At 31.6% G+C, this 15,465-nt stretch overlaps 1 protein-coding gene across 2 annotated transcripts in view; it reads left to right on the plus strand.

The window, feature by feature from the left end:
* The window catches only part of Klhl1 (kelch like family member 1), a 226,787-nt gene that overhangs the window by 82,925 nt on the left and 128,397 nt on the right, over nt 1-15,465 (plus strand). For both annotated transcript variants that reach the window (XM_048341261.1, XM_048341262.1), the window contains one exon: nt 8,585-8,781. In XM_048341261.1, the coding sequence (XP_048197218.1) occupies nt 8,585-8,781 (197 nt within the window). The remainder of the gene's footprint in view (nt 1-8,584; nt 8,782-15,465) is intronic.

Consider the following 15,465-nt stretch of genomic DNA (forward strand, 5'->3'; position numbering starts at 1 on the left):
ACAACAACAATCCCTCCCCCCAAAAAAACTTTGTGTGCTACTAAAGTTAATTAAAGCCTGCATATGCAATGGAATGCTAAGATAGCTTCTGCTTACTGCCAAATATTTGAATGAAATAAAAGTCACACATAGGCACTGAGATATTAAACATTCTTCTTTAATATTAAAAAGTATACATCAATATATTCAGCCTGGACTTTACCCTCTACATTCCCTTGAGCAATTTTTATTGTAATTAAAAGTAAATTATTGTTTCAGTTTTATTACTAGTTTAATTAAAGTGGCATGAATTATGCAAGCACACTAGCAGAATATTAGTTTTAAAGTGAGGGCTTTAGTAGATGAAAATTCTATCTTTAATATAAATAAGAAATAGAGCCTTCAAAAACTGGCTTTAGGTGCTATTATAATTACATTCTATTTTAAAACATTAATTTAAGTAATTCGTACATCTTATTGTAAGAATTGCACATTCATTAATAATATGAATAAATATAGTAAACTAAAATCTAATCAGTTATGTGTATAATCATATTCAAATTTTTCCATCATTATGGCAAGTAATCGTATTTGCCTGTTTGAGTTCAAGTATTTTTGTGCTTATGCACACATTCATGTAAAATCAAAAACCTTTCAAAATCAACCTAGAAAAAATAGTGATCGATAACCTACATTTTGGAGTATAATGTATGTGTTTTTACTAACATTATTAAACAAAAATATATAAAATTTAATAAATAGACTGTAAATAAAATACCTGCTAACATACTGTGGGGGTAAAATCTACAGCAATGTAATTGTTGATTACTTTCTTAGTATCAACATAGGAAGATTTGCCAGCTCTGACTTTACAACTGGTATGATTTCATTACAAATCTCTTTGTAGGGTTTGAATTCAGGACCTTGTGCCCATGAAAAATGCACTACCATTTGAGCCTTGTGCTTGCATTTTTTTTCTGTTGTTGTTGTCTGCATTACTTACTTTTCAGATTCCATCTTGAGTTAGAACCTTGCCTCTTAGAAAATGCAGAGCAGTGTCTTATATCTGTAAGTTACTTGAGCGGCATACATCAGGAGGATTATGATTCAAGACTTATGATTATGATTCAATAATTACCAGCACTGGCAAAATTGTACCAAGGATCCACTTCAATCAGTATGCTAGGCCTGGAGATGCATACCTGTGGTCCTAGATACACAGGTATCAAGGGTAAGAGCATCGGGTTCTGAGGTTGACCCCAGGTACAAACGCAAGATGGAATCCAAAAAGTAACCAGGGTCATGTAATCGTTTAAATTTTCTCTAACTTGATTGCTAAGATGTAAGAATGAAATTGGATGCCATTGTATTACTTATGCATTTGTCCATGTTTTGTATTCATCTAAATCCTAGAGGTGACTGATTTCTCACGACTTTCTTCTATTGCACTTCCAAAATACAGATATGTCATTGCATTGTGAATGAGGTGGCAGTGTATATTATGTGCAATGTAACTTCATTTATCCAAGATTTACCCTAGTCAATAATTAGGATTGATAATTTAAATGCAAATGTTGTAAAATGTGCAGTTCAATATTCATTCTTATTGGATGTGGAAGCTGATCGTATCCTGCAGTTATGAATTTTGGTCAAATTACATAGACTTATGAAATCTTAAGAACCTCAACTGTAAGACAGTACAGTTAGTAGACTTTCTGAAACAATTTTTTTAAGGACTACATGAATTAAAAGTGAATGTTTTTATATAATGTTTGCGATATTCTGTTATACTATTCAATTATTATGATTTTTGGAATATACATTTTGATAAATTTCTTCATATCCTGTGTCTTTAAAAAAACCTGAAGATGAAATCTGAGAAATCGAAAGAAAGGTATCATTTTGTTCACAAACATGAAATCCAATATCTTTGTTTCAGTATTACATTAGATTTATTTCAGTTGTATGTTTTAATTCTATAACCCTATCTAGTAACAATTGTGTTTTTAGGTAGCATATTACAAGATGTAGAGCTGTTAAAATTAAAATGTTTTGTTGGTTAATTCAAGCTCTAATTATGTTATGCAGGTAACAGTCTACACTTCTTCACTCTTTCTCTCCCAAGATATTTTACATATTAATTCCAACAGTGTGCATTTAAATAAAAAAAACTCTTAGGAAATCAGGATTGCAATATTGATATGTATTTGGAAAATTTAGTAACTTTAGTATTTACTGAATGTATAGCATTCCCTGCTAAACCAGAGGAATAGAGCACTAGTGTTTGATGCCTGAGTTTCATGCCGGAACCCACCATTAAGATGCTTTCCTTGCCTAGTGACTGAGTTATCACTGTCATCTGACATGTTTTCTGTTTTTTTGGTTTGTTTTTTGGCAAGACAACATATAGGAGCCTCTTCTGTGAAGTTTTTGGGAGAGATTTGTTTTCCTAAGAGGACTATTTCTTCTGCTGTGTATTTTCTTGTCATAATCCCAAATATGAAGCAATATCATCCGTGATCAAAGTTGTAAAAGTCCTTGAAAAGGCAGCCATTCTTGTATATGTAAACAGTCTTAATTATTAACTCTAAGACCACAACACTTTTTTGTTTCAAATTTGTTTTCAACACTTTTTCTTTCAAAAATGAAAGATTTATAATCTCTCATTACTATTTGAAAATCATTTGTAAAATTTTGATTGCTAGTTTCATAGCCTCCTAAATTATCTCAAATGCTGTGTATCAGGCATTTTAAAACAATTTTTATATCTAAGTTCACATGCAGGCGCATGCGTGTGCGCGCGCACACACACACATACACGCACACACACACACACACACTTCCTCCATTTAATTTAATCTAATAAAGAAGTCTAAGCCATGAAAGTCAACTTCATATGAAAGTACGGAGATTTTCCACTAATAGTATTCATATTCTTGTAAGTTAATATTTTTCTTAATGCTTGGCTTGTTTTAACCTTTTTACTCTATACATTTGTCAAAGGAATGTTGAGATCATAGATGTATAAAGAAATATACTATGCATGAAGGAGCTCAATTTGTGAGCATTCAAGTGTAACACCTTCTATTTTTCCATGTCTGCCTTCTTGCTTTTGCAAAGACAACCTGATATTGACACACTTTATAATTGGAACAGTGTTAACTTCATAATAAAGCAATGTTATAGCCCCAAATTAATTTAAATAATTAACAATAACCTTTTAAGAATACTTTGACATATAACTATAACAATAATATATTTCAAAACAATTGCAAGAAAATATTTGTAAGTATTTTACCATCAAGAAATATTCACAATACAAATAATTCATCTGACTTCAATATTTCTCCATGTGGGTTGTATATCATGAGACCATGAAGAATACTATCAGCATGTAAATTATTTGTTTTAGTGTAGAAGTAAAACAAGCAAAAAAAGAAGACAGAAAAAATGTAACTAATTTAAAAATACAGAAAGAAATCCAAGAAGCTTTTTACAAAATTTCTAAGTTGGTATTAAATGTAATGATAGCCCAGTGTCTGAATTAAGAATAAATGATGATTAGATGTTATAAATAAATAGCTTAAATTCTATCTTATGTATTATGCTGAAATATTCTATAAATATTTTTTAAAGATGTGTCAGCTAGGTTTGTGTGTCTGTAACAAAGTATGTGTGACAAGTAGTTTAAAGTTAGAAGGATGTGTTTTACCTCTTTGTCTTCAGAAATATCTTTTCACCAACTTGGGGTGGAAGTAGAGGACCAGCTCAAATCAAAGCAGACCAGCCCAGAAGCAAAGAATGTTTGAATTAATTACTTATAGCTTTTCCTTTGTACTATCCATTTAGGGGTTACACGATGGCCTCTAAAATGGTCCTCTCTAGGTGCTGGGCACAATATCTCCCCATGCTTTTGTTGCCTCCCTGATTAGATCATCCTTTCCAGAATGCACTTATGACACATTGTAGTACTGCCTTTACTGACAGGTACTACTCAGTTCAGTAAAGTTGATAGTCAATACTAGCCATCACAAATGATGATTTAAAAATAAGATACAGGCACACTAATAACTATGCATTAAGCATCTATTAAAGTCATTTTATCCTTCAAATCTTCCATTTGTAGGATTATGCTAAAAATGTCTTTTACATGTATTTTATATAACAGTAGTATATTTAAACTTGCCTATGATACTAGTCGTAACTTCTGGATGTTGTATCCATATATCTGTAAAATTTGTGAGATTTATGCCCTCACAAAATATTCATAGCTAATCAATGCCTTATGCCATATTTTAAATTAATCTGCAAAATATATTTGTGAGTACTGTTTTTCAAATTATCAATGAATAACTGATATAACATAATAAGTTCCATAGTTTGCTAAATTTGAAATAAGCATATTCATAAATGCAAGTAATTAACATATACCACATATTTATGCTCATATTGAATAATTTCATATATTATATTTACAAGTTATGAGATTTTGAATTCAGGGATTCATTGTTTGCCTGCTTGCTTTGTTCATACTGTACTACTCGAGTCACATCTGTAGCTGCACTTTTTGTTCGTTAATTGAATAAAGATAGAATCTGTCAGACTTTTCTGCCAAGGCCTCCTTGGAACCATGATTGTTTTTTAACTTAATCATCTAAACATGTAGTATTGTAAATGTGAGATACCAAGCACGCTGCACTTTTCCCTACTTTTATCCCCATATTAAATGCAAGCAATGATAAGATGACTTCTGTTATAGCAAATTACCTTAGATTTTCTAAATTTTTAATTAGCCTAAATCATATGTTACTTATTCATTGGGAGGAACTTTTCATTCATAATCACTTTGCACTCTACACAATTAACAAAGATGCAGCATATCTTTTTTTTTATTCTATGGCTATGGTTATCAGTTTTTTTAGTTTAATTTGATTTTTAAGATGATGTACAGAGGGATCACAGTTATATATGTAAGGTAGTGAGGACATTCCTTGTCATACTTGTTACCTCCTCCCTTATTTTTCTCCCACTCTCTCCCCAAATGCCCCTCCCTTCCTAGATGTACAGTTAATTCCCAACATATTGTCTTTTGAGTATCACTATTGCATTGGTTTGCCCTTTATTCTATGAGTATTATTTTAATTCTATGATTATGAAATATCTTATTCAGTAGACACACTTCAAATTACTAAGCATTTTTCAATAAAATTGACGTGTTTCAGCATTACTCCAGTGTAAACTACATTCTACAAACATTCATGCCCAAAGCTTTGTAGCATCAACACCAACTTTCCATTCACTGGCAGCAAAAACCTAGGAAAGGAAAGACTGAACCAGATGAAATTTGAAAGTGCAAAACTGTTTTTCGCAGGAGATGTGCAATTTCATATTGCACAGCACCAATTGTAACAGTGGGAGTTTCCCACATGGATTTAAATATTGCATTCTTGAAAATCCAGTGACATTTAACAGTTTCCAATCATGCATATTCTTTTGTTTTGGCAGTGCTAGGGACAGAGCTCTCATTTTCTGTTTACTACATAACTGGAGCCCAGGCTGTTTTGTTTGTTTGTTTGCTTTCTGTTTGGTCGTTTGTTTTTGTTTTTGTGGTGGTTATTTTTTAACTGAGCTTCACTTTTTGCAAATGCCACCCAACACATTATTAACAACACTGCAGCTCTCTTTCTACCACAGTGTGGACAAGAAGTACACAACATTAAGCTAAGTTTATCCTTTTGAGATGGTGTTTTGGGAATTTTTTGATTAGGTACACTCAAAACATGATTCTTCTCTCTTCTGTCTACCAGGTAGCTAAGATCAGAATAGTGAGCCACAAATTTCTAGAACAACATCTTTTTAAAATATCTGTTTGTATCATTTGCACCATCTTTATTTTTCTCTTATTAAGTGTGAGACTTTCTAGTATGCTTTAGATATGACACTTTTTCATATACATGAAATGTAAGCATGTATCCAAACTCTGACCCATCTCCTTTCTCTAGTAGTATCACTTGAAGTAATTTTTTTGTAGTCAAATATGTATAACTGTTCTTCTGTTAATTATACTTATGATATTTACTTAAATATCTTTAAGGTCACAAGGAGTTTCTATTTTTGTAAATTTACAGTTCTGGTTTTAACATTTAGGTCTGTCATCTATATTGAATGATTTTTGTAAATTTGTGGGGTCAAGATTACATTATAAGCTTTTGTTCATATATAGATACTTGGCTAGCTCTGAGATGTCTTTATTCTTTAATCTTTGGTGCTTTTGTTCTTTCCCACATAGTCCTTGTCCATACATGACTGGTTCCTTTTGCTAAACTTCCTTCTGGTCCATTGAATCCAATTTGCTTACTCCAACACTTGTCAGTTTTAATTTCCTTGGCATTACAATGAGTCTTAAAATTAGATAGCTTTATTACTGCCACTTTAAATTTCAAAAGCTTTTGTCTGTCTTGGGTTCACTGTATTTCCATAAGTAATATACAACCAGTTTTGTAATTTCCACAAAACATCACCTTCAATTTGAATGTAATTATAGTTTAGCTATGTGTTGATTTTGAGTAAGTTAAAATACTAGCAATATTGATTGATATTCAAGCTTACAATACAAATTCTTTTGGATGGGATAGAAGAAGAAGAAGTACTTGATATACCTGAGACATTTCCCTGAGAAGACTCATTGAGATCATCACAAGGCTCCACTTAGAGTAATACTAATAGCTACAATTAATTGTGGCAAAGAATCCAATGTATAATCAGGAAAGGATACCTGCTTGTGAGATGAATTCTAAGAGAATAATTTGACAATATAAACCTTGTTGTTTGAATAAATCTCATAAGAAGAGCATTTTCAAGTAATAATAAAGTACTGAAATTGTAGAAATGAAGGATAAAAAAATTAGGTGTCACAATGAAAGAACTGGCAAATGAAATATTTGAGAGGAATTGCAATTCAGAAGAGAGAGAAACTATTCAAATATTTATCTCTTAAGAAGAGTCTCCAAAAAGAAACAGAGGAAACAAAGGGAGAAGATAAAAATCTTACCAATAGAAATCATACTTTTACACAGACTCATATTCATTACTGGGGAATAAGGTTTAAACAAAATGAATAACTTTGTTATATTACTAGTAACTCCTATTGAATAGAATTACTCTGTATTGTCTTTCAAAAGGAACCCCAAATACTCTGAAATTATTATTTATTCATACAAAGATCATAAAACAAATCATTGTAGTTTACAAAATAAAATGACAGAAAGCAGAAATAAGCAATACATGCTTTTTTTGATAAAATTTCTAAAGAATTAAAATAAGAAAAAACACATTTTTATGAGAATAGAAAGTAAACTGTGTACAGGTGAATATAATCAGATATTTAGCATTTGTTATTGAACATTATTTAAATATTATTAGTTAAAATAATGATTCCCATTTTAAATTCTGGATTCATGAATTTACAGAAACGTAATGAATCTCTGCTCTCTTGTTGAAAAATAGTCATCTTTAACCTTATTTCTGTTATTTCCCATGTTACAGTGTACCACAGTTCATTTGAATACATACAGATAATTTAGTTGAAAATACATTTGCATGTACTGAATGATATTGAATGGCACAGTGCTTAAAACATCAGCTAGCCTTTTCTAAATTGGATCAATATTGATTATTAACCTAAACCCATTCAATTATTATTTGTTTTCTTTATTGCCAAAGTGAAGTACAGAAAGGAAACAGTTTCATATGTAAGGCAGTGAGTACATTTCTTACCCAACTTGTTACCTCCTCTCCCATTTCCCTCCTTCTCCCCGCCCCACTTCCCCTCCATGAGTCAGTTGTACACTTAGTTGGTTTACATTATACTGTTTTGTAAGTATTGCTGTTACATTAGTTTGTCTTTTTATCCTTTGTCTCTCAATTTTGGTATTTCCTTTCCCTTTCCTAGTTCCAATACACGTACATACAATATCCAGGGTACTAAAATCACTTACAGTGATATCAGGGGTAAAACCTTGGGAAGGGAGCACACAAAAGAAATAAGAAGAAAAAAGGCACGCACGGTTTCACATGGCATGTTTAAATAACTACAACAGTGACATACCACTTGTTTCCATAACTTTAAGTTCATTTTTCTTAGCTTCATCCTATGTGATCTTGCAGGCATAGCTATTGAACAATTTCTAATGGATGAAACTCAAGTATTTCAGTTTTTAAAAATCTGCACATGTTAAAGAAAAAGAATTTCAGCTTGGATGTGGTGATGCATACCTAAAATGATGGCTGGATGATAGAAATGGAGGAACTATTGTTTGAGGACTGCTGGAGCAAAACACTGGCTGTGATACCTCATTAAACAAACAGTAGAATACAGTGGTACATATCTATAATTCCAGAACCATGAGAGGTGTAAATAAGAGGACTGTGTTCCAAGGCTAGCTCTAGGCCAAAAAGCAAGAACATAGAAAAAAATTAAAAATAACAAGAATGTTTGAAACAAGTAACTACCTCATACATGCAAAGCCCTGCATTCAAAGCATATTACCACAGAAACAGAAATAATAATAAACAGCATTTTGTAATTCTCTTCACTTACCTTTAGGCTGCTTGGAATTGAAAGAAGACACCATTGAGAACCTTCTGTCTGCAGCATGCCTCCTCCAGCTTCCACAAGTTGTGGAGGTGTGCTGTCACTTCCTCATGAAGCTCCTGCACCCTTCTAACTGCTTAGGAATTCGAGCATTTGCAGATGCTCAAGGATGCATTGAGTTGATGAAGGTGGCTCACAGTTACACAATGGTAAGTAAACTTAGCAATCAGAAGGAGGCTGCATGCTCAAGTCTGAAAGCAGTTGCTATATTCCTATTCTGAAATTTTATAGATAGTATAAATCAATTTTCCTTAATTTCTTCCTTTTTTTTTTTTTTTTTTTTTTTTTTTTGCCAGTCCTGGGCCTTGGACTCGGGGCCTGAGCACTGTCCCTGGCTTCTTCCCGCTCAAGGCTAGCACTCTGCCACTTGAGCCACAGCGCCGCTTCTGGCCGTTTTCTGTATATGTGGTGCTGGGGAATCGAACCTAGGGCCTCGTGTATCCGAGGCAGGCACTCTTGCCACTAGGCTATATCCCCAGCCCCCCATCATCTCTATTTTTAATCCCTCCACATGTAACAGTTTTCAGTCTTTTGGTCTGAGTCCTTTCATTGATTCTATTCTGTCAGCAAAAATGTTCTAAACATATTGAGAACATTTATACCTAGACAAGTTGTGAAGTAGAGTTTGCAAAATATATTAGTTTGCAGAGTGAAAACTAGATATCAGAACTCTTGAAAATATCTAAAATAAGAGAAAATATGAAAACAATACAATAAGATTTTTCACTTTATTACTATTATTTCTCACATGGCTTTATATTCAAAAAACTATATGAGCATTAACCATATATATACATATATATATATAAATTTCTATCATTGATTTTTTTCCTTTGTATGTATATGGGCTTATAAAGGTTACTTGAAATGTAAACAGTAAAGTGTGGAATTTTACATTGCTGGCTTGTTTAACTTTATTTTCTTTTTTTATGTATGTCCAAAGTCTTTTTATAATATAAATTTTATTGTAAAGATGATATACACACGGTTACAGTTACATAAATAAGATGACTGCATTAAATTTTGAACTGTTTTACCACCTCTTTCATTAGCTTCCAGTTTTTCCATTGTAAAGTTCATTTCCAATATAATGTTTAATGAGTATCAGTGCAGAATTGGTTCACCCTTTGTTTCACTGTTCCCCAATAAGATAAACACATATGTAAGACAATGGTGAATAAACCAAATGAGAAAAAAGAAAAATAGCAGCAAACTGTAAAAAAACAAAACAAATAAAAACAAGAAACACAACCTCTGTCCATGTCTTGGAGTGCATCTCAATAAGCATCATTTTATATGGTGATACGAACATAGCTACTGTGATCCTTTCTAGAGCTGAAAATCAGTTTAAATTTTGATAATCATTTTATTTTATGTATTAGAAACAATTACTCTAAATTTCCCTACTATGCTTTTCACTTGAAGTTAGACCTTTATTGTTGAACACATTCTTTCTCCTGTTCAATATTTAATAATACAGTGATTATTGCTATTAACAGAACCATTTGTAAGGTACTATAGAATTTCTTCTTTCCAATCTCAGTAAGTATTTGATACCATTCTCCTGGAACTCTTAATCCCTATAGTCTCAACCCTTATCCTATTACCCATGTCTGAAACCCCTGACTTGGAATTTTAATATTTTTCAAACTGTAAATAACAGTTAATCACTTAAATGTATTTTAATTGGTTAATCTCTGACAGTTTCAATATTGCTTTAATTTTCTTAAATATTTTAGAGGATTTGTGAATTAGATGGCAATGTGAAATAAAAAAGGAGTTTTTATTTTACAAGTTTTTGTTCAACCTCTTTTTTTTAACAATGTTCTATGTCTGAGTATGCTACTAATTTCAAATTGTATGAATGAACCATACAAAATCAATGTAAACAAATTCTTCATCAACTAACCGAATGTCCAACTACTGCCATTTAATTAGGCACAATTCATTACAAGTAAATGCGCCTGGCTCAGGAACACCAAAGAACAAGATGTGTCCCAGTCCAGAGGGATAATGAGCCTTCTGGTCTAGTTGGAAATTGCTAATTTTGTAATAAAATTGTTTTCCTTGCAGCTGCTTGGACTGTCTGACAGTTCATCTCACATCAATATCATCAGTTTTCTTTAGAGACTGGAAAATCACATACTCTATATGAATTCATATCTAGGAGAAATATTCACAAGTTGTAGCTAAGACTGTCCATGTTCTGAATGTATCTATACTTATTTATCGTTGAGATTTTGAATAGCTAATGTATTCAGTCATGTCTGATGAAAGTTTAATCATTTCAAATTCCACTGGAAATATGAAGCTTTAGTATTCTACACTTGCTTGTCACCAGTTTATAGAAGAACATTTATTACTTAGTTATATGCCTAGATCTGTTTTCCTTTGGTTCCAACACTTTAAAAAAGTGTTTTGTGTCTGGTATTGTAATTTCTCATCACATATTTGCTTCTGATCTTTGCATAATCAGGCATGTATCCCCATCTAATCTATTTAGTTTGTGCTTTGCAAGTAAAACTGTCTTTGATTTTACTGGTTCAATAGCAAACCAGCAGACTTTCTACTGCATCAGTAATGGAATTAACCTTCATATTGGCACATAAATTTTGAGTTTGATTATAGAATCATGTATTTTTGTCTAAATTTTAATTTTCTAGATAGATTTATATTAATGTATACCTGATCTTCAAAGTCCAGATCTTAAATTGTAAAATGTAATTCATGCAATCTGTGTAAATGCTTATCCTCCCTTTGTAATTTTGGCTACTTTATTTGGAGATAACATTGACTTTTTGTGAATGATTCCAAAATTACATCAGGGAAAATGACACAATTTGGCAGTGCTCCTTGGGAAAAAATTGCTAGAAAATTTGATTGCAGGCCCAATATCAAGCAGATGTGAAGCTAATTTTAATACATTAATTTAAACTTTGGCCACATATATGTGACCATAACAAAAAAACACACCAAAGGAAACAGTATAGAGGATTATATTTCAATGTAAGATCTTTGCTTAATTTTGAATGGCACATTTTAAATGCAGAAGGTATTTGCCAACAGAAATGAAACAACTCATCTCTATTGATATTCTGAATACTGATATTCTTTTAGGATGAGTTTTGCCAGTCTCTAAATCACTCATTTAATAAGAAAACTTGTAATTTTCTCTAAGACCCTATTCTTCCTATTTGTATTCATACAACTCCAGTCTTACTAATTTTCTTACTAATTTTGTTTTTAATACATCAAGCATATGATTTTGGGTCCTTTATCTTATTCTTGTTTCCCTCTGCCAGAAGTATTCTTATCAAATATTAATATAATTTTCTCTTTTACCCCATTCTGGTACCTATTCTAATGTCAGATCTACAGTGGTATCTTTTCCTAATATTTTACACAAAGTAAACCTGCTCTTAAAACTATTTCCGTACAATTTAAACTCTTTAAATTCCTTTTTATATTCAAGTTAGGTTACTTCTTTATTTTGTGAATGTTATTGTTGAATTTTTGTCCCATATATGCACTAGCTTCAAGGTAAATGCTTATGTAAAAGTATATAACTAACCAGATAAATGAGTGTCAATAGTACTCATTGTTGACTGAAAAGTGACAAATTAGGTTACACTTGAATATTATGTAATATTTGTGTCTGTATTATTCAGTGTGGGAAATGCAAGAGTGAAATAAATTGACATATATTGAGTAAGTATTAATATATTGATGGAAAGAAAAAATAACTACAAAAATAATGAATATATGGTTACATGGTTTGAAAAACTCCTATGCATATTCAGTAAATGTGACAGATAAAATACAAAGAAAAAATGGTCAAAGAAACATGAAAAGTTGTCCACAATTGTTTATTTTGAATTGAGTATAAAGAATGAGGTGGAATTAGGGAAGAGCTGAAGAATGTGTATGACCGATAGAAATGGACACATCAGTGGTAAGAATTAGCCAATATCTTCCTTTGTAAGGAAATTCAAGTAGAATTAGATGGATGAAAGAAAGTCAAGAGAGATGAATGATGAAGCAGGATCATACAGGCATTGGTGCTGTGAAGTCTTGTTTAAGTATTGGGCTGTTGTATTCAACAGAATAGGAACACATGGACTATTTTTGAGAAAAAAAAGTGTGCTTTAATTTTGAGACTAGATGTTCAAATAGCATAATTAGAAGAAGGGGAAATTAGGTAAAAAATAATATTTATTAGTTCTTTAGAACAAGAAAAAAAAGAATGTAACTACATGTGAGTCATTTTGTTTGGCATGTAAACAGCACCTTCTCTGATAAAAGTGGTTGCCATTACTAGAACATGAGGTGTCATCAAATGAAGTTTGTAATTATTCAAATTCAAATTATTCTTTTTACCTCCCAGGGCAAAATGTACTATATCCATTCTAAAAATGATGTAACTGTGAGTAAGGAATGTTACATAATTTACTCAAGGCTGAAAAAAAATCTGTATGTATGAGGATATAAGCAAGTGCATATTGTCCCAGTATAAATATCATGTTCTACTCTAGATGCTGCCAAATACTCAGTGATACCCTTCACCAAAATATCAGGTCAATTGTCTGCAATTAAAAACACAAACAGGTATTAGAAATCTCAAACACAGCTGTGATAAATGACCTGTGTGGTTTTGTTTTCTAGAGTTTGTGATTATTTGTTTAGTTTTGATTTTCATTTTTTTTCCTTTGGCTCCTGTTCACTTTTCTTTTCCCAGTCCTACTAGTCTGATACCCAAGATTTTTCTGAGTTTATGTTTCAGACAGAAACAGTGACAATAACTCATTAGATTCAATTTTTTCAGCAGTACCAATGCAATGTGAAAGAGTAACTCTTGGAGCATGAAGCCTTCCAGAGCCAAAGTAAGGAAAGCTTCCTTACAACCCAGTAGCAGTAAGAGATTCTGTCTATATATCATCCATTTGTCCTTCACAGCCATTAGAGCAATGCATTAGTATATGGACAGACTTTGTTAATGTGTTTTCTGTTCAGGCTTCCGGAGTGCCTCATGTTTCTCATTGTTTCAAGCTAGAATCATGCTTTATATAAGTGATAATAGCCCTTCTAAGAAACTGCAAGTTACAGTTTGTTTTATAGAAATAAATGCAGTTTACTTTCAAATTTCCTTGACGTTCTAGGTCACTAAAATAATGTTAACTAACTCCAATTTTTCTGTAGACTATCATGGCATGCATTAATACCAAAATTGATTTTAATGTCCTTGTTCCTTTTCTAATTTATTATTTTCCAATTTTCCTTCAGAATTTCATTGGCATAAATGAACTGAGCATCATTTATATGACTGCTAACCAGAAAATAAGTACATCTGAAATATAGCATAGCAATTGTGGATTGATCAGAAATAAACATGTCATGATAGACACAATGAGTTGTGTGTAGAAGTACTACATTGTTTAGAAAACTACTAAACAAGTGTTTAGTAATTACAAACACAGGAACTTCTTATCCATACTTTGTTTTTTGGTTTTTCTTAACTTAAAATACTTCTAAATTTGATTGTTGATTGTTGAAAAGAAATAACTACCAGAATCTTAACAATGACCATTACATCACCACATTTCTTATCCATTTGATACCTCCTAATTGTTGTGTTTTCAGTTAGAATTGTTGGTATGATGAACTACTAAATTAAGTGTTGATTTAGTGCAAATAGTACATACATAATATGTAGTATATTATATATGTATATGTTTAATTTGGGAAATTTATAGAAAGTATTTTGAATAGCAATGTTACTACAAATAGAGCATAATATAATTAAAATTCAAATTGTTACAGTTCTACAGATTAGCCATAGTTAAATAAGTTTTCTTAAGATTTACTTAAGATTTCAGTGCTAATTAGTACAATCACGAATAATATCTAATAACACAGTCCAAGTTTCCTAATCACATGACACTCAATATGCAAATTATATACCCAAATTCTAAAGCAATTCCATTAATATACTCATCTCTTCTGAGTATATAGGTACAAACCTGCAGTCAGCATCATGGGACTGATTTAGTTCATTTCTATATTGTTAGACAGTATAGGCTCTGAAATTGATCACCTGTACTAAAAGAAAAAATATATTATTATACTTCTTTATACTTATCATTGTGGACATGATCTTATAACAATTTACATTAAAATAATTATACTTTTTTTCTTTATCTGGTATAAAGAATAATACTACAGTTCAGAATTACATAAAATGATAATATCTTAAACTCAGACTTTATGTCTCTCATTTTTTCCCCTCACACTCAGATTTTAAATTCAGGGTTTGGATACTGTCTTTGAACATTTTTCCTTAAGGCTAGAGCTCTGGTAGTGCCATGGCTCTGCTACTAGCTTATTGATTATTGGTTGTAGACAAGTCTCAGAAACATTCTTGCCCCGGCAGGATTCAAGCCATGATCCTCAGATCTCAGCTTCCTGAGTAGCCCATAGGCATGAGTCATTGCTGCCATACTTATCCTTTCTTTATTTTCAAGCAGATGATATATTTTTGTAAAACATTGCATATCCCAAACTGATGTTCTAGCAATAAGATAACTAAATAACATTTTAAAGAAGAATACAAATGTTAAAAGTATGCACTAAACGCTAATATATGAGGTTTCCAAAACAACTTCAAAGTAATCGCTACCTTATTTCAACTATTCAATCTATGGAGTTCATGTCTCTGATAAGCCATATTCCTTATTTGGTACAAAAGACAAAATGTCTTTCTGTGAGATATCAAAAGAAAAACATTTTGGAAAATTGCCTATTATTTCTTGATTTTACAGTCTGAACAAAGTATACAA

Source organism: Perognathus longimembris, chromosome 3, assembly GCF_023159225.1.
Source record: "Perognathus longimembris pacificus isolate PPM17 chromosome 3, ASM2315922v1, whole genome shotgun sequence".
In the NCBI taxonomy this organism is placed as follows: Eukaryota; Metazoa; Chordata; class Mammalia; order Rodentia; family Heteromyidae; genus Perognathus; species Perognathus longimembris.